General features: G+C 57.4%; 2 protein-coding genes across 6 annotated transcripts in view; one reads left to right on the top strand and one right to left on the bottom strand.

Moving 5' to 3' along the window:
- akap6 (A kinase (PRKA) anchor protein 6) overlaps nucleotides 1-2,567 on the bottom strand; it is a 28,314-nt gene extending 25,747 nt beyond the window's left edge. The window contains exons 1-3 of the mRNA XM_086126959.1: nucleotides 2,531-2,567; nucleotides 2,197-2,416; nucleotides 1,629-1,806 (exon numbers count right to left, since the gene is read on the bottom strand). Of these exons, the coding sequence (XP_085983085.1) occupies nucleotides 1,629-1,806; nucleotides 2,197-2,351 (333 nt within the window). The 5' untranslated portion in view covers nucleotides 2,352-2,416; nucleotides 2,531-2,567. The remainder of the gene's footprint in view (nucleotides 1-1,628; nucleotides 1,807-2,196; nucleotides 2,417-2,530) is intronic.
- On the top strand, nucleotides 2,368-22,122 carry arhgap5 (Rho GTPase activating protein 5). Of its 5 annotated transcripts, XM_086126961.1 has the most exons (11): nucleotides 2,368-2,497; nucleotides 2,604-3,458; nucleotides 3,702-3,813; nucleotides 4,505-6,119; nucleotides 6,199-6,404; nucleotides 11,949-15,838; nucleotides 17,249-17,402; nucleotides 18,022-18,099; nucleotides 18,627-18,758; nucleotides 19,030-19,135; nucleotides 19,214-22,122. In XM_086126961.1, exons 6-11 carry the CDS (start codon nucleotides 12,113-12,115, stop codon nucleotides 19,536-19,538), a joined length of 4,521 nt encoding a protein of 1,506 aa, XP_085983087.1. In that variant the 5' UTR covers nucleotides 2,368-2,497; nucleotides 2,604-3,458; nucleotides 3,702-3,813; nucleotides 4,505-6,119; nucleotides 6,199-6,404; nucleotides 11,949-12,112; the 3' UTR covers nucleotides 19,539-22,122. The 5 variants fall into 5 exon arrangements, with proteins under 5 accessions (XP_085983087.1, XP_085983089.1, XP_085983086.1 ...); XM_086126963.1 differs by lacking the exon at nucleotides 4,505-6,119; XM_086126960.1 differs by having other exon boundaries at nucleotides 2,604-6,119.
- The last annotated feature ends 598 nt before the right edge of the window (nucleotides 22,123-22,720 follow it).

The following is a 22,720-nucleotide window of genomic DNA, read 5'->3' as shown; positions in this document are numbered from 1 at the left end:
CACACACGCAAGAAGCAATCGAATCAACACAATCCATGTTGTGTCTCGCAATTTCCAAAAGTTTGTGGGGTCAATCAAGGCCGACGGCATCAGTCTTTGTGACCACGCTCCCTAACGGCAGCGTAACCATAGCAACCGCGCTCCCACGACATCATACCAACGAGGCCAGGTCAACACGTCCCTTCCAACTCGGTCAACAATGTTGCGGACGTCGAACTTCTTACCCCGAGCGCGTTTCTTTGAGCGTCTTCAAAACTGAGAAGCTGCCGCGACGTTGCAAACTTCCATGCGGCCGCCGCACACTCACTCGGACTCTGTCAACCAACGTGTTGCGGTGTGCGCGTGCACGTTGACCCGCTTATTCCGTTTCCATTGGGTGTGTGTGGTGGTGGGGGAGGGGGGGAGCAACAGTTGCGAGTTATTTTGGGACCCGTCTCACCCAGGCACCCCTCACACATGCAAACACATTGCAACAACACACACGCACACTTTGTAAGATGTTGGAGCGCACCACTGTGAATTTCTCTCACACTCAGACAAGCGCGCACGCGCAGGCCGATTCAGGTTTTGGCGAGTTGTGAGGAAAGGCAAGGTCAGGAAGTGAAGGCCAGAAGCCATTCCTTGCCGTTTGTGTGTCACGTGGTGCATTCCGGACGTGGCGGCCGCAGTGACATCATCGCATGAGCGCCCTCGAGCGGTCGCGACTTTCCTCGCGCAGCTGTTAGAACTGGCCAGCGCACGCGCGCACACACACACACACACACACACACACTACGGCGTGGGTGCCTTTGAGGGGCAGCGTGAAGGTCATGAAGCGGCAAGATGCCACAGGAAAAAGCGCCCCGCCATCTTCATTCGGCACGCACACACGTCGACGGATGCCCGATGACGTGCACCGGGCGCGATGAGGACAAAAACAACCCGGGGGGGGGGGCGCTTCGTTCGGCTCAGCGCGCTTTTGACTTTGTCGTGAGCACTTGGATCCACGCACGAGTAAAGTGGCGTTCAAACTCAGTCCTCCGTGAGCTTGGCTTCCACGTTGAAAAATGCCTCAGTTGTAATTTCAGCAAATGGCCACCAGGTGGCGCAATGGATGAATCTAACGCAACTCAACAAAAAGAAGCCCACCGCAGCAACGTAGAAAAAACCCCCCAACCGTGTCATCCAAGAATAGCGAGCGCAGAAGCCAAATAAAATTCCATGGTCATTTCTGACTTTTCGCCACCAGGAGGCAGCGAACGGTCACGTTCAATGCGACCGTTTGGATTGGGACACGTCCCGCCGATGATTTCTTCTCCATACCGAGTCATTTCTCCACGAATCGCTCTCAAATCGAACGCAACGGACCTTGAACAACGGAGGCGAGTGAAAGAAGTCCCGCAGACGGACCGCCGGACATGAAAGGATCGCCCCGAGCGGAGCGAGGCCTGATGGGAAATTGGCCACGAATCATTGGCACGCTGAATGGCGAGTGACTGTCGAGAAGCCGTTTTGATTGGTTGTCTCCAAAAACGACGAATGGGACGAACGTTCCGGAAAAATGACCGAGAAAGGAATGAATGGGTAGAATCGACAAAGCAATTCCGAATGGGCCGGATATGCCAATGAGCAGCGGTTCAGCGGTTTACCTTGAGCTGCAACAAGTGCGTGTCCACGTGTCTGTTGTCGCCGTCCTGCGCCACCGAGCTCGTCAGTCGCGTCACCCGGGCGCCGCTGGCGCGAAGCCACGCCTCCGTTTGCGGCAGGTGGAGCAGCACCTGCCAGTCGGCGCACGCCTGCACCGGCGGCGGCCGCCTCTCGTCGGCCCTGGGGAAGAAAGGGGCGGGGTCAGCGGCATCGTCGTCACGACCTCCACCTCCTCCCCCTCTTGGGCAATCGGCCCCCGTCGGGGACTCGCCCCTCCCTCCCGGCTCCCGCGCCGGGTCCGACTCTCGCCGGTGCCTCGCGAGTTTCACACCCGGCGCGGGCCCCGGCCCGATTATTATTTCGGGAGGCTACTCGCACTCCCTTCCGGTGAGACGCCGTCTCCTTCCCCGCCGGCTCGCGGGCCCGCATCCCGCCACGCCAGGCACGACCTCCACCTTCATCGGCATCATCATGGTCATGCTCATCATCTTCATTTTCATCATCATCGCCTCCCATTTTATCTTCCTCACGACATCATGGCCCTCTTCACCATCCTTTCGTTTTGTTCACCTGTGGGCGACGTCGTCGGCCGCCGGCGCCGTCATTCTTCTCTTTGCAGGTCTCGCTAACGGCGCCAGCGGGGGCTCCAGATCGGGCGCGGCGGCGGCAGCGAGCGCGGGGGACGGCGGCTCGGGGCTCGAGGGAGACAAGGCCATCGCACTCATGGTGACAGAGACGAAGAGGTGACCGGTGACTGGCGGCGGCGGCGGCTGGCGCTCATGGGCGGAGCCTGCAGCGACACAGATGAGCAATGGTCGGTCAGCGTGACAAGTAGGGCAGACCTCGACCGAGCAAGGCGAGGCATGACGAGGCACGACGACACGGCGGATACATCGGGTCGTACCTTTCAATGTCAACTCACTCAAATGACTGAAAAAGAAGCCTTCTTGTCACCCCCCCCCCCCCCCCCCCCCCAGGCTCAGGACACAGCATGACATCGCCGTGAGCTCATCGCAAAACAACAAAAGACAATAGTCCGCGCACACACACACACGCTCGGGAAAACAACACACACCAGCAACAGGAAACGTCGGCGAGGTTTCCCTCGAGCATGAGCGGGATGGCCGTCGAGTGAAGACCTAACTTGAGCCTTCACAACTGTCGGGTCGTACTTTGGGAAGAACGCAGCAACGTCAAGTCAAGTTTCCTCCCAAAAGAACATCACACGACATTGGCGAGAATGACTTTGTCGATCGGTCTCTGGGCTCATACCAGATATTGACCGGTGATGGATAAAGGGAGTGTGTCAGAATCGGTTGCTTTATTCTTTCCGACGCTCCCTGTCCAATTCAAAAATGTTTGATCACATCAACGTCGTTTTCCTGTAATGCAATTGGAGGTGAAGTGATGGCGAACGACAAGGCAAAGGGGCGTGCCTGCCCGAGGACAGGCCGCCATCTTTCTGCTACGGATAGTCGACGACGACAAACTTGGTGACCGTGGTACCTCAACGTGATGTCTGTGGCTTGTGTAAAACGAAGCCCCGCGCCGAGCCCGTCGCTCGAGCCACTCGGAGAAAAGCTTTGGGAGGACATTTTGCCTGCGGTCGGGCTCAAACGTTGCCGGTGATTGGCTGAGCCGCGTCGCGCGGCCGCTTCAAGGGGCGCGCTTGGAGCTGAAGGCGTTGCACGACTACGGGTTCGCCGCTAGATGGCCCTCAATTCTAAACACTGGACCTTGAAATGGCAATTTCCGCTCAAATGCGGTGGAGACAAACATGACTTCTTCGTGGAAGACACTTGCTACTCTCCTCAGCAGTTTCGAACGCAGCGGCAAGTAAACAGAATGACGGCAGCTATTTTGTGTCCTCCGTCTTGACCTTTGCTCAACTGAACTTCCCGTTCGGCCCGTTTTGTCTCGGACGTCCACTTTGGTTTCATTTGGCACCTTTTCTCATCGGTGTTGTCAATATAGTCTTGCCTTTGCCATCCTCATTATCGGTTCAAGTCTCATCCGCGTGTTTCCGTGACTCGCTCCAAACAACGGTTGCGTCATCGGTGCTTCCTCCTCTTTAGAAATGGAGCACCTTCCCACGTGCCAGGAGCAAGACTGCGGGCGCGCTGCGCGGCCGCCGCGTGAATAATGCAACAACGACGGCCACGAAGGATGCCGCGTCCTCGCTACGAGGTGATCATGTCGGGATGACGTGTCTCAACACGCCCGCAGAGTGCGAATCTATTCCAAACGCCGGGAGTACGTTTTCAAAGACGACAAGAATGATTGTCGCGTTTGTCCTACTGAGGAGAAAAATGCCACTCCGTCAAATTGGGCTTGATAACAACAGCGTAGCAATGACGTCAATCAATAGAATGTCAAGGAATGCCGCTCCTTGTGCCGCGCTCATCTTGGCCGCGTGGGGGCAGTCGTGAATCTCGGGAACCCCCCCCACCGCGCCCCATCTTAGCCGCTCCAATATGATTGGCTACTGTGCACCCCTTAAACTGAAGCGGGATTCATACCAACGCCTGTCTGGGCTCATCGGTCCGCCGCAAAATTAGTCGTTCTACGCAGAGGATAAGGGATGCGTGAGCAAGTACTATTTTGGTGTCTGCTCTACATGTGTCGCCCAACGTTTTGTTTGCGGTGCGCTGCCGAAAGGGTGGACGCGCCACGACGTTGTTGCTAATTAGCATTAAGCTCGTGGATTGAAAGGCACCGATCTGTTATTAGACCTTTGCGATATCCGGTGGCTTTTTGTTCGCAGTTCGTTAGTCTAAAAGCATAATTGCTTCAATCAAATGTATACATTGCTGTCGAAATATCACTTTTTAAAAAAAATCCATTTGAACGTTTTGATTCCATTTGTGTTGCCATCCAGGTGATGGCAAAGGCGGAACGGAGGGCACGGCGCTCTCGTTTTGGTGCCTTATTTTTTTCCATCGGAAGAAAACGCTCACATACGGCAGCCAACCGCAAATGTTCTCTTCAATCTCAACACGGAACACGAACAAACATCGGGCGACCCCCGACTGATGGGGACCGCGCTGAAAGTCAGCAGCAACGACATTCAAAGCAAAGCAAATGAGAGTCCGAGCAACATTTGTTGCGAGCAGCGTTGCCACAGTTACCTTGGAAGTGAAAAACAAAAGACCGACGCTGGACGAGGCTAGGCTAACTAGCATCCTAGTCTATGGGAGAATGAGCTGAAACAAAGTGGCGGCGGAGGCTCAGCTTAGTCATGCCATGACGTCATCCGATTCTCGGCCGCACTCCTTTCCTTTCCGGACGAGCGGGGTCATCGTTTGGGCTATTTACAGTGCGTTTGCTTTCGTTTTGCGCATTCTCCTGATATGTCTGCACGTTCAAAATCGACTTCGCTCACATCGAATGATTTCCGCTGCTCTGCGGGCGCCACCCGCGTGACTGGCGAACACTCGGCGGCGTCGTCGTCTCAAAGCTCGTTTGTATTCTGCGGCTTTTGACTCGGCATGACTCAGACTTGATCTTAGTGTGACTGTTTTTGTGCTTTCTGCCGTCTTTGTCATTCCTTTATTGTTGTCTCGATGATATTTGCTTCATGTACAGCGCTTTGTGTACAGCGGGAGGTTGTTGTAAAGCGCACGAGAAATACACTTGAGGAGAGGTGAGGTGAGGCGATGGCTCGCCTTTGTCTCTCGGCGTCCTCCGATCGCCTGGTGAGCAAACCCAGGTCAGCCCCAAAGGGAGCCAGCTCAATGTGTCGCGACACCGCTCGGCTTTCCCAGTTGAGTGCTCTCTCGTCAACTGCCGCGACGTTACCACTTTGAATCTCATCCTGCCCCATTTTCTTATCAAGTGACACGAAATTCGCTTTGAATTTGTTCTTGGCGCAATAGATTTTTGTTTTCGGATAGTTTCAGTCGGGTTTTGGTCACAAAGTATTGGGTAAGGCAGAAAAGTAAAAGACAATTCTCATACCTTCCGTCTTCCGTACGGACGTGACGCGACCCCGACATCGCCGCCTTTCAGATGGAGGAAATGAATTGGCAAAGATGAAAACAGAGGAGCTTTTTGCAGCCGTCGTTGGTTTTAGAAACGCAAGACGCAGTCTCAGGAAGGTGAGGATTCCCGAGCGCTTGGGGCACCTCGCGGTGGAGATCGGGCTACGCCGTTTCATTTTTAAAGCACTTTGTTTTTGGTCGGCGTTCAATTCGGTCAAGAAAAGTGTGATTTCAATTTGGGTCGCGGCGATCCGGCTGCTTTTTCTCGACCGTACGAACCTCGCTCCGGAGCCCTCGACCCCACCCTTCGCCCGGTGATCCCAACGCGGTCCGAAGGATTTGGAGGCGGCTCGGAGCGACGAACGCCATCCGGCCTCGGGAGGGGTGCCGAGGCCTCGCCGGGAGGCACGCGGGCAAAACTTTTGCAAAGGATCGGGCCGCACCCACGAGGCGTCGGCCCGGGCGGGCGGAGCCGACGCGGCGCCGGAACAAAGCCGGCGGAAGAAAAAGAGAGTGCGTCACCCCACCCTCGGCCCGCCGTTGCTTTTGCCCCGACTGCCGTCACGAGCTCGACTTGCGCTTTTTCCTCCAGCTCCTGAAGGCACCATCGCGCACGCGGCAATACACCGGACGATGCGTACGTACCGCGTCGGCTGTCGGCTCCTCGCTCTTCGCTGGTTCACCCAGAAGTCAAGTAACGCTCGTCTGCGGTCGGACGCAAGGATGAGATGGATGGATGGAGGATGAAGGAAGGAGGAACGGACGGAGGAGGAGGGAGGCGCCTCCCTTGGCGATCGGGTCAGTCCCACTGCGGCGCGAACGCTTATGCTAACGCTAAGCTTAGCAATGATGCGGCACCTTCAGGATGGAAAACACCAGCGGGGAGGCGGGGGCGCCTGTTGCCTCGGTAACCGAAGAGGATGGGATGGAGAGGGCGGGACTGCGCTCTGATTGGCTGGCAGGGTGCGGCGTTCCACTCCGTGGGGAGGAGGGAGGTGGGGGTGCGGTACAGAACAGGACCCCACCATCCTCCTCCTTCATCTTGGACAAGAGTAGCGCCCCCTGCCGCAGCTGCCGCTGCCGCTGCAGCACAACATGACATCTACAAAAACACACCAGAAACGGGGAGGAAACTTTTTGGCCACGTTTGTATTTTTAAAAAGAACAAACGTGGCATGGCACGGGGGGGGGGGGCTACGACGCAAAACAATAAAATTCATTCACCAAATTCAAAATTCATTAGTTGTTAATAATGAAATCATAATTCATTTGTGGATTTGATTATAACGTAAATAATCACGAACAAAAGAAAGACAAAGGATGTTTTTCCATCACGTTTTGTTTTTGTTTTTCAAATTCTTGTTCCTTTCATCCCGATTGGCAGGCGCGGGAGCGCGCAAACGAGTGTCTCGCTCTTCGATTCCCCGGTGAGCAAAATTCCCCCCTTTGAAATCCAGGCCCATTTGACATCATTAACACATTTCCAGCAGGGAGGGGGGCAAACATAATTCCGTGACAGGAAGTGAGCGAGGGCCGCTGGTTTGTGCTTGCATCATTTCGCTGCACGGGGAGCTTCATCAAACAATCCTGCCAATGGCGAAGGTTCTTGACACCAAGCGCAACACGCGCACCGCCAAGCTGGACGTAGAGGGGGGTGGGGGGGGGGGTAATCGAAGTGCCACTCAAAGTGCAGCCCGCCTGCTAGTTGCCCTTCCCTGGTCTCGCTTCAAATATGAAACTTAGCCTCTACATTGGTCGATTTCCCCCGACATGTTTAAACCGCCTCAAAGTGGAGATTTGACAGTGATGCCAGTCTGGAAGTTACACGAGGCTCCTGTCCAAGCTTTTTCATAGGGTTTAGAAAATTAAAACATGGGGGAGGACCAGCAACATAAATGACAGTTTCATCTATTTTAACATGACTATATTTATTTTTTTTTCCACTGCAGCCATTGAAAATTTGATTCAAGATAAAAATGGGTGATGATTGTTGAGTACGTGTTTCCAAGTTTTTGAAGAGCCCCTCAGCAAGCCTCGGCCACCGTAAGACTGAGTCGCAGAGAAACGGTGATAAGGAAAGGAGGAAATGAGAAAAGGAGCGTGAGAGAAGAGAGGGAGAATGTGAGAAAGAATTAAAGGCAGAGGGGGAAGGGGAGATAGAAAAAAAGAATGATAGATAGAAAGTAAGAGGAGAGAGGATGAGAAAGTGAGAGGAGGGAGAGGGGAGAGAGAGAGAGAGAGTAAAAGGGAGAGAAAGACTGATTCAGAAGATAGAAGGAAAGAGTCAGGGAATGAGGAACATTGAAAGAGAAACGAGAGAAAGAAAAAGGGGAGGGGACGTGAAGGACGGAGAGGGAGGGGGAGGGAGAGAGAGAGAGAGAGAGAGAGAGAGTCGCCATTACTGCTGCGCCGAGGGAGCCCCGTTGACGTCTCGCACGTCCCCCGTGTTATCTTTCGAGGCCAGTCGCAGCAACAGCAAGACGGCCGGCCGAGCTAGAGAGCGAGCGAGAGCTGCCCCCGACACACGTCATTGCCCCCGGGTGGGCAGCGCCGGACGTGGACCGAGTGGCCCGTGGACGCGTTTTCTCGCGGAGTTTTCCCACTCTCGTCTTTTGTGCTTTTCGAGGCGGGGACGTTCCCGACGAGGAGGACGCTGGAGCGACCATGTTGTTCTTCCTGCTAGGTGGGTACGGAACCGCGGGAACGTCTCCGGGCTGGAATTATGCTCAGAAAGCTCCGAGCTCCCCGACGAACCTCCCGAAAATGACCGAGAGGAGGCTTCGCGAGGAGCGGCTCGACGACGTCCGCGCGTCGCCGCCGAGGTGGCGGTGGTGGTCGTGGTGGTGGTAGTCGCGGCGGCGGCGGTAGCGTCGGGCTCGCCGAAATGCCACGAAACGAGCCCCGACGAGCTGGCCGTCGCCGCCTGGGCTTCGGCTAAGCTAACGGGGCTAGCAGCTCGCGCCTCGCTAACGTTAGCTGGTCGCCAACGCTTGGGAAGGAGCCCGACCGCCCGTGGTTTGTTTTCCGAACTTGGCGAGGGAAAAGGGTTTTGGTTGCGTTTTCTGCTTCTTCCTGCCTCTGGCAACCGAGCGAAGCGGGACGTGGAAGCTCGTCCGCGGGGCTTTGACGCATTACCGGCTGCTCGAGTTTAGCAACTCCCCAAATTGGCACACCTCGACCAGCCTTCCAAAATATTGTGGCAGTCGGTCGGCAAACTTTGTTTTGCACATCGGCGACCTCGCACAGAGGTCCCCGTCCACCGTTGGCTTTGTGGGCTATTCGCAGCCACCGACACCTTACGGTCCAGACGACGCTGCAACCGGAACCGCAAGGAATGCTGCATTCCAGGAAAGTGCGAAGTGGAACTTTGGCGACTTCCACTTTGAACTGGGAGCTCCAAGCCGCAAAGGCAGGGCCACAAAGAGGACTCGGCCGACCGGCTAAAGTCCGGCGTGGCAACTCACCGGTTTTGCCGGTGCTCGTCGCAGCACGGGGCCACACGCGTATTAAGATTGTCTTCCACCAGGGATCCCGGAACAAGTCCTCGGAGGCCCAAATGTCGCATGGGATCCCTCTAAAACGGAGAACGGAGACTGTTTCTCGAGGTTGTCCCTACCCGGGAGCGTTGCGTTCAGGAATACGACAGAAGGCTGACGGAATACGACAGACAGAAGGCTCGTCTTATGGGGCGATCCTCGAAGACAGCTGGGCATTTGGCAGCCTTGGTTGGGATGTCAACCAAAACATCCCCATTGCCTTTGCAATCGAGCCACTTTAGTGCCGATGAAAAAGCGCGCCCCCCTCCGCCATTGCCGGTTTGCCCGTGGCCGCCTGAAAGTGTCCCCTTTCCGAGAGCAACTTGCGGAATTATATCGGAATTAGTGAATTCCGATATGGAGAAACCGGATACAAAGCCAACTTGTGCCTTCGCGTCATCATGAGCCACGTCGGCGATCCGGCCGCAGCGAGCTCGATTCGGTCCACGTCGCACGTCACGCGCTCAAATGCCTTGAGCGTCGAAGCGGGTTTTTGGCTGTAAGCCAGGTCATCCCCGATCCGTTTCAGAGCCCGTCATCGACATCGGGTTCATCTTATGAGACACGATATCGTCGGCCGTTTGACGTCCTCGGTCGGGACGGGGCACAATGTCAACAAAAGCGGCCCGATAGTCCCCCGTGTACAGCGCGTACCCGGTCTCGGTCAACAGTTGGACGTTGCGAGCCGCGGGCGGGGGCGTGGGGGTGACGCCAAGTGTCGCGTACGACGTTAGAGGCGTAGCATCCTCTTGACAGCACAGTCTTGCAAATTTGGTTTTGACCGCTGCGCAGATCCGGATTTTGGACAGAAGTCCGGATGGCGGGCGGGTGAGGCCGCCGACACGTCTTTGGGCCCAATGCGGCCAAGAAGTTTGGATGACGTCCGCGAACGAAGCGCATCCCCAGAGTCGGGAATGCGCCGACGGTCGTCGGGAATGCGCCGACGGTTGTCGGCGCTCGCTTCTTTCTGGTTGTCCGTCTCGAAACGAACCCCGCGCGGTACGTCTTTACGAGCGGAGCCCCTCCAGCCCGGCGGGCGTTGACGGCGGCCTCCCTTGCCAAAGATGGGAAGCGGATGTTTGGATTCGGCCGAGTGACTGGCACGCTACAGGAACGTCGCGGCGTAAGACCGGACCGGTAACCATACCCGCCGTCGTTTTCTCATCGTTGGCATTTTTGCTCGCTCGGCGGGGAAATGAATGAGCGACGTGTTAGCGCATGCGGCCGGCTGGCTCGAGCCAAAGTCAACAACACGCCCGTGGAAAGAACGAAACAAATACCTGCCGACATTGACGCCGCACGAACGGCGTCGTCGGCGAGGCAAAAGCCCGGGAGTTTGTTTTTGCGGCGGCCTTTGTTTTTGCAAACCCGCCGGACGGTTTGCCGGCGACATCGTTCAAATGCAAATGCCAGGCACCTTTGCTGCACCTTGTTTTGCAAATTTGGTTCTTCACTTATTCATTATGATTCATTCTTCATATTTGAAATGGACGTGATAAGCATGTCCATTTCAAATATCGCGACGATGTCTGTATGGTGCGGCGAAGCCCACGCTAAGATTGAGAAGACGGGAACTCGTTGGCCACCTGCCCTTTCAAGAGCTTCATCGGAAACGAGGGCGCTTCGGAAGGTGCCCGTGCTCCCCCCTTTGGAAAGCTCTCATTTCCTCCGCCTCCCAGTGGCCATTTTGCACGCAGATGTACTTTGAGTGCGACGGGCACGGCGGTGTGAAACCCCGCAACGGAGGCGGTCGTCCATCGCGGGCGCTTCTTGCCTCAGAGCCTGACGGATGCAAACGGCCTCATTTTGGGGAGCGTGACCATTTGTTGCCCGAACGTGCGCTTAATGTGCTTTACGTTGCGGCAAGCGGAGCCGCCCGCCTGTTTCTGCCTTTGATTCTCGCAGCCGAGCAAATCGTTTCTAGGTCAGTGATTGTCCAAGGGCCGCACTTGCCTGCCATTTTTATCTGCCGCCAAACCGCTTCTTTTTCGACGGGGAATTTGACCCGGCGCGAGTCACTCTCTTTGCCTTGATACAGTTCTTTTCTTTCCCCTCCCCCCTCCTTACGAGGACATTTGCTGAAACATTTAAATGCAATTTCGGATATGTAAAAAGCAATATTTGAGAAGAGTTTTTACACAGACAAGGCGTTCAAACGGACAAACTTGATTGTTTTGAGCAAAAGCAAATCATCAGGAACGTCTGATTTTGTGGCTTCAACGCGCTCCAAAAAAGCTGGGACAGGTGACAAAAAAAAAAAGCTCATCAAACGCCCGTTTGGAACATCCCACCGGTGGGCAGGCCCACTGGGGACAGGAAGGGGCCGCGATTGGCTCGAAAAGGCGCTTCCCTGAATTCCTCAGTCTCGTTCGCAAGCGCGGCTGGGGCAAGGTCGACCTCTTTGGGAATAACCGGGCCGGAAAATTGTCCAACGCTCCTCGGCGTACAATTGCAAGGAATTGAAGCATTTCCTCATCTACGCTCCATCACGTCATCGCAAGGTCGCGAGAATGTGGCAAGGCCAACGTGAGCAGATTCCATCTCTCGGGTGGCACGGAACCAAAAACCGACATCGCCGCGCCGAGGAGACCAAACCGCTCAGTCGGGCGACCGCGCCGAGCAAAAGCCGCGAGCGCCGCCGGCTCTTCTGGGCATGTTGTGTGTGGGAATGTTGCCATTTTGGGGGGGAAATCGGAGACGCGGTGCGCTAATCGTGATCTTAACGTCGGTGGCAAGCGGCTAATGGTTTGCGTGCAAAGCGTGGGAGCGTCGATCTCCCCGTAACGGCGCGCGCTTTGTCTTGCAGGCAGGTGATAAGAGGGGAAATCGCCCGCCGCCTCCCGCAAGATTCGACAGGAACGAGGGACCGGGCGCCGGCGCCGAGCCGAAGATGAAGGCGCCGGGAAGGATCTCCTGAGCTTTTTCTCCCGGCAGCGCGCGAGTCGGCGATGAGCGGTCGGACATAATATCATGGCCAAGAACAAGGACGCGCGGCCGCCGACGTTCGCCGTCAGCGTGGTCGGCCTCTCCGGGACGGAGAAAGACAAGGGCAACTGCGGCGTGGGCAAGTCGTGCCTTTGCAACCGATACGTGCGACCGCACGCCGACGACTACTACTCGGAGCACACGTCGGTGCTGAGCACCATCGACTTTGGGGGGCGCGTGGTGAACAACGACCACTTCCTGTACTGGGGCGAAGTTCCCCACCGAGGGGACGAGGGAGCGGACTGTAAAGTGCAAGTCATCGAGCAGACGGAGTTCATCGACGACCAGACCTTTCAGGCGCACCGGAGCACCAACATGCAGCAGTACGGCAAGCGGGCGGCGACCGCCAAGCTCCAGTCGGCCGAAAAGCTCATGTACATCTGCACGGACCAGCTGGGCCTGGAGCAGGACTTTGAGCAGAAGCAGATGCCCGACGGCAAGCTGAACATCGACGCCTTCGTGCTGTGCGTGGACGTCGGCAAGGGCTGCAACCGCAAGTTTGACGACCAAATGAAGTTCGTCAACGGCCTCTACTCCCAAATCGCCAAGTCCAAGAAGCCCGTCGTGGTCGCCGCCACCAAGTGCGACGACTTTGTCGAGCAGCACCTGAGGGACCTTCAGACTTTCGTGGCCGGCAAGAAGAACTTGGTCCTGGCGGAGACGTCGGCGCGCGCCAACGTCAACGTGGAGCTCTGCTTCAACGCTCTCCTGCAGCAGCTGGACAAAACCCGGGCCAAGCCCAAAATGCTTCCCTACTCGGAGGCCTGCAAAGTCCAGCGGCAGCTGGTCGCCTCGGCGACGGACCGCTTCGAGAAGCTCACGGCGCGGCTGGTGAGAGATTACCGCGCCACCTGGAAAGGGGCGGTCGGCGGCATGAGGGGCAACCCCGACTACGAGGAGTTCATCGCCCTGGAGGGCTCCAGGAAGGGCCGCGGCATGTTGACCAAGCACATCGCGCGGCTGAGGCAAGAGCACGTCGGGAGGAGGCGAGAGGAGTACCTGAGCACCCTGCCCAAGACCCTCAACAACCTCCTGAGTCGCCTGGACGAGGTGGAGCACCTGACGTGGGGCGAGGCGCAAAGCCTCATCCGCCGCCGCCCCGATTTCCAGTGCTGGTTCGTGGTCCTGGAGCGGACGCCCTGGGACGCCTCGGACCACGTGGACAGCAGCGACCGGCGCGTACCCTTCGACCTGCTGGGCACGCCCGACGGCGAGAGGATTTACCGCGACCACGTGCGGCACCTGCTGGCGGAAAAGAGGCGGCTGGACGCGAAGGAGCGCTTCAAGAAAACGCTGGAGCGGCTTCACTTCATCGGCGCCGGGCAGCCTTGGGAGGAGGTGGCGTGCCTGCTGACGGAGGACGAGGCCTACGGGTTCGTCGGCGAGTCGGATCGGCGGGACGTGTACGCGCGGCACCAGCGGGAAATGGTGGAGCGGGCCAAGGAGGACTTTCAGGAAATGCTCTTCGAGCACGCCGAGCTCTTCTACGACTTGGACTTGAACGCCACGCCCAGCTGCGACAAGATGAGCGAAATCCACAGCGTGCTGAGCGAGGAGCCCAGGTACCGGGCGCTGCAAAGACTGGCGCCGGACCGCGAGTCCCTGCTCCTCAAGCACATCGGCTTCGTCTACCATCCCACCAAGGAGACGTGCCTGAGCGGGCACGACTGCGCGGACCTGAAAGTGGAGCAGGTCCTCGCCAACCGGCTGCTCCAGCGGGACCGGGGCCACCCCGACCTCTACCGCTACGGCGGCGCCGACGTGGACAAGGTCAACCTCTGCCTCCTGGGGAAGGAGGGCCTCTCGCAAGAACTGGCCAACGAGATCCGAGCTCAGTCCACCGACGACGAGTACGCCCTGGACGGCAAAATCTACGAGCTGGAGCTTCTCCCCGTGGACGTCAACTCCACGCTGCTCTTCAGCCACACCTGGGTGTCCACCTTCAAGCCGCACGGCTGCTTCTGCGTCTTCAATTCCATCGAGTCGCTCAACTGCGTCGGGGACTGCGTCGGCAGGATCCGGGCGGAGATCGCCCAGGGCAGGAGGGAGAAATTTGCCCCCCCGCTCCCCTTCGTCCTCATCCTGGCCAACCAGAGGGACGGCGTGTGCAAGAACGTGCCCATCCTGCGGCACCAGGGCCAGCAGCTGGCCAACAAGCTCCAGTGCACCTACGTGGACGTCCCCTCGGGCGCCTTCCCGCGCAAGTTCACCGAGTCGCAGGTCAAGCAGGGCCTGCGGGCGGTCCTGGACGGGCCGCGGCAGAGCTCGGACTCGCCGGCGCCGCCGCCCTTCATCAAAGACGCGTCGGAGGCCGACCTGCGCGTGGTCATGTGCGCCGTGTGCTGGGACCCCTTCAGCGCGGACCTCATCCTCTCGCCGTTCCTGGAGTCGCGGCGCTGCGGCGCCGGCCGGCCGGGCCGGGCCAACGAGCTGCTCCTGGACAAGGTCGTCGGAGCCGGCCGCAGGAGGATTCAAGTCACCGTCCTCTCCTACCACTCGGCCATCGGCGTCCGCAGAGACGAGCTGGTGCACGGCTACATCCTGGTCTACTCGGCCAAGCGCAAGGCGTCCCTGGCGACGCTTCGCGCCTTCCTGGCCGAGGTCCAGGATGTGATCCCGGTGCAGATGGTCGCCGTCACCGACAGCCAGGCCGACTTCTTTGAAAACGACGCCGTCAAGGAGCTGATGACCGAAGGCGAGCGCATCGCCACCGAGATCGCCGCCAAATTCACGGCGCTCTACTCGCTGTCGCAGTACCACCGGCAGACCGAGGTCTTCACGCCCTTCTTCAACGAGGCGCTGGAGAAGAAAGGCAACGTGGAGAGCGCCTTCTCGTCGGACGGCGCGTCCAGGGAGTGCGCCGCGGGGGCCGGCGAAGAGCTTTTCCGCACCTCCCCGCTCGGCCGCTCTCCGGCCTACGACGCGTACTACCCGGAGTCGGACGACGACAACGAAGCCCCGCCGCCCTACAGTCCCATCGGCGACGACGTTCAGCTTCTTCCCACGCCCAGCGAACGCGCCAAGTACCGCGTCGACCCGGAGGGCAACGAGTACCCGCTCCACGGCGCGCCCGCCGGCGACCACGAGCGCAACCACAAAGTGCCGCCGCCCGTTCGCCCCAAGCCGGCGCTCCCCAGGCCCGGCGTGAAAAAGCTGGACCCCAACTTGCTGAAAACCATCGAGGCCGGAATGCGGGGCAACCGGCGGCCGGCGCCCCCGCGCGGACCCGCCGCGCACCCCGACGACGCGGAGGCTTCGGACGGCTACGCCGACCCCGCCGACGCCTTGCTGAGGAGCTTCCGGCCCGACGACATTTACGCCGAGCCGGACGACGCGCGCGACCGCCCGGTCAAGGTCCGCGACTCGTCGGGCCTCCGCGGGGGAGCGGAGGACGAGAACGGATACGAGCGCAGGGCCCAGACCGGACCGAGGCCCTCCAAGTACAAGCACCGCTCCAAAATCCTCTTCAGCAAGACCAAGGCCTACCAAAGGCGTTTCCACTCGGACAGCGACGGCGAGGAGACCGGGCCCGCCGTGCAGAAGAAGAAGAAGGGACGGGCCCATCGGGGCGGCGAGGAGGACCCCCTGCTGTCTCCCGCCGACCCTTGGAAGGGCGGCATCGACAACCCCGCCGTCACCTCCGACCCCGAGCAGGAAGACAAGAAGATGAAGAAGAAGAAGACGCCCAAGACGCCCAAGGAACCCAAGAAGGTGAGTCCCCGGGCTCACGTGCCGCGCCGTCGCTCGCCTTTTCCGGGTGCTGATCTCGGGATCGGCGAATAGGATAACGGTCCGCGAGATGAGGCGCGCGCCGGTCGGCGTGACCGACCCCGTCGCAGCGTGCGAATGGCTGGACAAACTCTGCCCGGGGCTCCGTGCGGCCGTCGCGAATGAGCGTCATTGTGGGAAACGTTTCGACCCGCCCCGCCCCGCTCGCGCGAAGCGAGACCGCTTTAGCGCCGCGTCGGCCGTTGCCGCGGTCGCTTCCGCCGCTCTCCGAATCGTCTTGCGCCCGGGGGTGCTGGAAAAGGAGCTTCCCGTTTTGAAACGCGGTGAGGCAACAGACTCCGGAGATCGCGGAGAAAGTGCGCGCAAAGGCTTGCGTCGGGCTGCGACTCAGAACAGGCTGCCGTGAGCGCGGCCCCCTGTCGCGCCAAAGAAAATCTGCCATTGTGCGAATCCTCCGTGCGCTGCGACCAAATCCATGCTAGCGCGGTCGTGGCGCGCCGACGGACGGTTGGCGTCCGCAGTTGCAATTTCCAACGGATCATCAACAGACGATTGAAATAATTGCTATTTGCAGCCCGAGTTTGGAACCGGCGTGAAGCCGCTCCCAATAAAACGCGGTCGGATTTTCATCTCAACTCGAATGCGGAATTTATGCGTGCGATCGATCATTGGACTCGTCGGTCAAATCATTGATTGAAGAATTGCTCCGAAAAATGTCGGGGTGCCTGCCATCAAAGATGTCTTGCGTTGTGCGCGTTAGCGAAAGGTGGCGTGATTGTTCGCCAATTGGCCCTACGATAGCTCCGCCCCCGACGTGACATTGCGGGAAAGGAAACGCCGAGTTTTCCGCTCCCAGTTTGCTTTGCTCTTTCTCTCCGCTGCCGCCGTCGTCGTCCTCCTCCTCAAACGTTTTGAGCGTTCCTCTGTGTCTTCAATCTTTTCTTGCATTTCTTTGATGCGCCTCTTCCGAAACGTTTCCTCCCCCGTGCCGCTCTCCTTTTTTTTTTTTTTTTTTTTTTTGTGCCACATTCCAAGTGGGCTTGACGTCATTGCCTTCGCTCCTTCGCTTTCCTCCTTTGCTCCCGCCAGTCGCGATAAGTCTTGGCAGCCGAGTGAATTCTGTGCTCTGCGAAAATGCATTCAAGCTAATCAGGCAAAGCTGCATCGTGCCACAAGCCAATGAGCCAAAACAACACAGGACTTGATTGAGGGGGGGGGGGGGGTGGAAGGTCTTAGTCAGCGGACCTGAACCCAATACATTCGAAGGCTCCGGGCACTTGTTGCCAGGAAGGCCACCGAAACGTGACGGCGTCGTCACTTGTAGTTCATTTCATCAGATTCGCAGTGGCGGCGTCGACACTCACGCCAGCTTTCCTTGTCGTTGCTGTCCAGGCCAAATCGTCGAAGGCGCCGAAGCCGCTGTACCCGCCCACGCGGCGAACGTGGGAGAGCAACTACTTTGGCGTCCCGCTGCACAACTTGGTCTGCCCCGAGCGGCCCATCCCGCTCTTCATCGAGAAGTGCGTCGACTACATCGAGCGCACGGGTGAGCCCCCGCGACCTGACATTTTTCCCTTGTTGGTTTTTGTACGGCGCCGGCATCTCGGAGCACACCTGCGCATCCTTTTTACGAGCGCGCGGCACCAAACCTGGCTGTCAAACGATTGTATTCGTCCATCATGTTTAGGAGTCTCGCAATTCCGCATTCTTTGAGAACACACGCAAAGGAAAAAAAAAACATCTTGGCGTCTTTGGCACGATTCCTACATTGTCATATCTCGCCCCACATTTTGACGAGACTGACATAAAAAGCCCTCCCTCACCCGGGGTTCGTACGCTCACGGAGAACCCGGACCGATTCCGCAAGCTGAAAGTCGATTTTCCCGGACCGAGTCGCATTCTCGACACTTTTAGAAAAGGCGTGGAAATTTCGTGCACTTGCATATTTGTTTACGTCAGCCACCCGGGACATTTGAAAGCATCCGCAGAGAAAACGCTCAAATGTTGCCCTTTCTGAGTAAAGCGGATGAGATTCCTCGCCTTTGCCTTCATTTCGGTCGGACGCACGACCTCCGGATCCATACGTGTATGGCGTTACGGACGGCATGTCGTTTGCCACGCGCGTTGCGTTTGCTTCATGTTTGCCGCTGCGCGTGTGTTGGCAGGTTTGACCACGGAAGGCTTGTACCGCGTCAGTGGCAACAAGACGGACCAGGACAACATCCAGAAGCAGTTTGACCAAGGTGACACACTTGCCGGCGTCGTTGACGCGCCTGCGCCTTTGGAGGTGGGGGCTCGCGCGTGTCCCCTTTTGTTTTGTCGTTTGCCTCGGGGGCGGTGGCTGGCCGCGCCGCGCCGCGCCGCGCCGCGTCATCCTTTCACTCCCCGCAAAAGTCGTCTTCCCTTGCGCGTGCCGACTGCCCAACTCAACCAAAACCCTCTCACTCTTCCTCCCGCTTCCTTTCCCGGCAGCCCCCCCGCGGTCTGGACATATCCAAATCGTCCAAGTGGACATTGGGCCCCCAAACGCGCAACCTCGGCCGCCCCCCTGAAAAGCCCCTTGCCAACCGTCTCCATCCGAAAGAAAAGCTGGCGCCACCTCCGGTGGCGCTTCCCGCGCACAACCGTCCTCCATTCCGACGTCTCATCTTTGAGAGCAAACGGCCACTTGGATGGCCGTTTGCTCTCAAAGTCCATCCTCGTACGCGTGTGGACCGCCGCCGGCCCGCGAAGCGTCCTTTGCGTTGACGCGGTGCCTTTGCGTGCGCAGATCCCAGCGTGGACCTGCTGGCGCTGGACGTGGCCATCAACGCGGCGGCCGGCGCCCTCAAGGCTTTCTTCGCCGACCTGCCCGACCCGCTCATCCCGTACGCGCTCCATCCCGAACTCGTCCAGGCCGCAAGTAAGAACGCAGCCGTGAGCGCGTCACGTCCACTTGCAATATGACTGCAATCCACACTTTTACCTGACATCTCCATGTTTTGTTTTGTTTTTTTAATCGTCAAATGTTTTTGGAAATTGAAGTGTTTGAACAGTTTTGTCAGAATTTTAGGGAATTTCAGTGTGGTCGGCGAAACTCTTAAACTCGTTTATTTTTTTGTTTAGTGGAGGGGGGGGGTCAACTAGTGCTAATGCTAACGTGACTTTGGCATGTTTGGCACGCGCGGCCGCAGGACTGGCGGACTACGCCGAGCGTCTGCACGTCCTGAAGGAAATCGTCAACAAGTTTCCCTCCGTCAACTATCACGTCTTCAAGTACATCATCACGCACCTCAACAGGTAAGGCGGGCGCGCGCGGGACGAGCGCCCCGACGGCGCGCCGAGCCGCGGCTGACGGCGGCGCCGGCTTGTTCGCAGGGTGAGCCAGCACAGCAAGAGTACGCTGATGACGGCCGACAACTTGTCCATCTGCTTCTGGCCCACGCTCATGCGGCCCGACTTTGAGAACAAAGACACGCTGTCCAGCACCAAGCTCAACCAGGCCGTGGTGGAGACCTTCATCGTGCAGAGCGACTTCTTCTTCCACGGCGGCGACGCGGTCCGCGACGACGGCGCCGGCGCCGGCGGGCCCCCGCCGCACCCCTGCCGCGACATGGTGGAGGCCCTGCTGCCCCTGCAGCTGCCGCCCCCCCTGCAGCCGCAACAGATCCAGCGCGCGCTGCCGCCCGAGCCTCTGGTTTGAGCCGCGCCCTCCTCCTCCTTCTCCGCCGTCGGCGCTCGAAGGCCACGTCCGCCGGAATCCGGCCCGCCCCCCAAAATACCGCCCGAAAAGTTGGCCGCGTTTCCTTTTTTGCCGCGGATTGAACAACAGGCTGCGGGAGTGACGCCCGAAAATGGCCACAAAGCCCTACTTTTGCATGAATCGGGCTCCTCGACTCACTCCGACATCGTTTCTTACGCTCCGCCGCGCCACAAAACGGCACTCGGTTAGTTTTGCGACCCAAAAATTTGAAGTTACGTTCCAAAAAAAAATAATGCGATCATCACCGCGCAACATCCCGGAAAAAAAGTACGATTCAAATAGCGCAGCGGGCCCCGGTTGTTTTCGAGGAGGCCCGGCCTCCATTCGGAACAAGTGCGTTTCATATTCTCAGACGTTGGGGAAATAAAAAAGTACAATTCAAATAAAATATCAAGAATAACTCAAGTGTATACAAAGTGCTGTACGTGGAGCAATTAACATGTACAACAAAGAGGAAAGCAAATCGGTAACAAAGACGATAGAAAGCACCGATCGGCGAAAACAAGAACAAATCCAAGTCATGCCGAGTCGAATGCCGAAGAATACAAGCGAGTTTTGAGGCGGCTTGCCGAATGAATGTTCAGTGAAGAGTGAAACGTGCCTCCATAAAAGAAGACCACATCACCATGCGATGAGGTCGTCAAACGTAAAATGCACTCTGGCAGGGAGCACGCTTGAACAAAATCACAAATTCAAATGCAGTTCTTGGGTTTTGCATTTTTTAGGTGGGGGGGGGGCCTTTAACGCTTTCACGGATGATTGCAAAAACGGCAGCTTGACTATTGAGAGGCTGCGATGCTGACATTTGGACATCTCAAACAATCAATCCATGATCAAACTCGATGCCGGTTCATATGATCGTCCGTCCGCCGATGCAGCCCGACACCAATTAAATATTCCACGTCAAATCATTCCTGCGGCCTGCTTTTCAATTCCCTTTTTTTCCTGAGCTAAAATTTGAAAATGACTTGATTGGATTTTTTTTTTTTAACCAAGAAAATGAGTTCCCTTTTTTGGGGGGGTGGGTTGTACTGCTGATGGAAAATGTTGTGAAGGCAGTGATTTGTTCATCGAGGACAACAATGCCAAACGCCTCTTTTTTGGACTCGGGTCAAGGGTCAACTAAGTGACATGTCATCCAGTGACGTGCGCCCACTTCGATGGTTGGGGAAAAAGAAAAAAACCCCCCGCCTGTCTTCCTCAAGGTCGTCACATTTCTGCACAGAAGCCTCATCTGCCTCATCGTCACTTGGAGAGAAGACGACGAGCGGGCGGGCGGCTTTTCTTTTCGATGGCTTTTCTCTCTTGCCGTCTTCATTTCGAGCGCGCGCCCGTGTGCGGATTTGGGAGGGGAAATGCGACATCCGGCGCGGGAAAAGGGACAAACGGACAAACCGCGCCCGCACACGACGTCTGCATGTTTCCTCGTGAACGACGACAACAAAAAAGCTAAACGAGCATTCGATAGCGTTCTCGCCGGGAATTCGCTTCTTGGGGAACTTCTTGTTTCTTTTTCCCCGGCCGAAATAGCTTTTTGTTTCTTTTCCAAATAGAGGAGATACGTGTTTATCAGAGAATCGCTCGCGAGGTCAGTCAGCCCGCGTGCAGCTGCGGAAGGCAAGTCGGGACCCAGCGGAAACTCAATCGGAGGGAGTCGGTTCTACCTGAATTGGAAGCGGGCCCGCGCGGCCATCCGTTCCGAATATATACGCCGACCGTATCGAAATGTGAAAGCGCGCGCATCTCCTCAATTGCGGAGAGAATTTAGGTTTCGGCTGGGCAGGGAGAGCCGCGCGCCGGCCGTCGGCAACGAGCACTTTGTGGACGCCAATGTTGGGAGTTTGGGCGCAAGCCAAACCCAAACCCAAATGTGGACGGGCGAGGGCGGCTGCTTTCGGTCCACCGCGACGCGCACGTGTGCGCTGCGGAGAAAGAAACAAAACAGAAGGCCGGCCGGGAGCGTGCGCGCCTGTCAAAATGTGAGCGAGCCGAGACTCGGAGTCGAGTCGGAGCGCGAAATGTTTGCGAGCAGGTGTCGAACGAGCGGACGTCGGCGGTCCGGACGCGCGTCCGCGCCACGTCGGTGACGTCTTAGCGTGACGCGAACAAGCTGCTGGCCCCTGAAACCAAACAAACGCACTCTTGAACTGGCAGTCAAATGGATGGAGTGGACGACGCGAAGCAAAAGGGAAAATGTAGCAACCCGCGTGGGAATAAACCTTGCTTTTCTTTTGTTTGAAGTTCTTGTTCACAAAGCAAACTTTGTTGGTCGTCGATGAGCGCGGCCCTTTTCTTCCAAAGGCATTGGAGGGACAAAACCTCGGCGACTGGATTGTGGCCGTAAGCTTCCGGGACGTCGGCCCAATAAACTTTTAGCGGCCGCTCAACCAGGAAAGAGACAAACGAAACAAAAAAGGTTTGTCTTCTCGCGAGTTGGGTCGCCTTATATTTTCAGCCGGCAGACAAAATGCTGGCAACTCCAAAAGGTTTATCCCGTTTCAAATAAACTTGTTTGTTTTCAGAACACGGCCACTGTTGTTTGTTGCCCTCCCCACGTTGTTTGTCAGAAACATCGAGCGAGTTCCTCGATTTCCACGACGACGTTCCGAGTCCGCCGGTGGCTTGAAATACTGTACCATGACTCCACTCTGGAGTTTTCCAACCGAGTGCAAATTTGATATCGGAGGGCTGCGCGCTGGCAGTAAACCGTTGGGCAGAGATCACCGCAGCCGCAGGCGCGCATGTTCTTTATCACCCCCGCAGAGTGACCCTGCAACGCGCCGAGAAGCGGGGAGCGGCTGTGCCCGCGGCGCTGGATCCGTTTGCAAATCTCTGCCACGTATCTCCGTCTCGCGGGACATGACCTCAAGCAATGAGTTTCAGGTACTCTACCTCACTTACTAAGGCGCAGAGGCAAAAAAGAGGAGTTGAAGATTGCTCGGCGGTTCTGAAGAAATCTGCCATTAGGCACAACGAGTCGGATTTTTACCCGGTAACAACGTCTTGTCTGGTTGAGATGGATGAATTTTCAACATAAAGTTGCACTTGACTTGAGATTTCTCCGTCGTCCTTCAAGAAACGAATCCGACCCGGCTCAAATTGTGTCGCGTGATTGATTGTTA

Source organism: Hippocampus guttulatus, chromosome 13 (genome assembly GCF_054856545.1).
Source record: "Hippocampus guttulatus isolate MCC_2025c chromosome 13, RoL_Hgut_1.0, whole genome shotgun sequence".
NCBI lineage: Eukaryota > Metazoa > Chordata > Actinopteri > Syngnathiformes > Syngnathidae > Hippocampus > Hippocampus guttulatus.
This window is presented reverse-complemented; position numbering and strand designations above follow the sequence as displayed.

Bases quoted from the DNA above. Each gene is read 5' to 3' on its own strand.
- arhgap5 (XM_086126963.1), top strand. From the start codon at position 12,113: ATGGCCAAGAACAAGGACGCGCGGCCGCCGACGTTCGCCGTCAGCGTG. The intron at 17,403-18,021 runs GTGAGCCCCCGC...GTGTGTTGGCAG, and splicing joins CGACTACATCGAGCGCACGG to GTTTGACCACGGAAGGCTTG. The intron at 18,759-19,029 runs GTAAGAACGCAG...GCGCGGCCGCAG, and splicing joins CGAACTCGTCCAGGCCGCAA to GACTGGCGGACTACGCCGAG.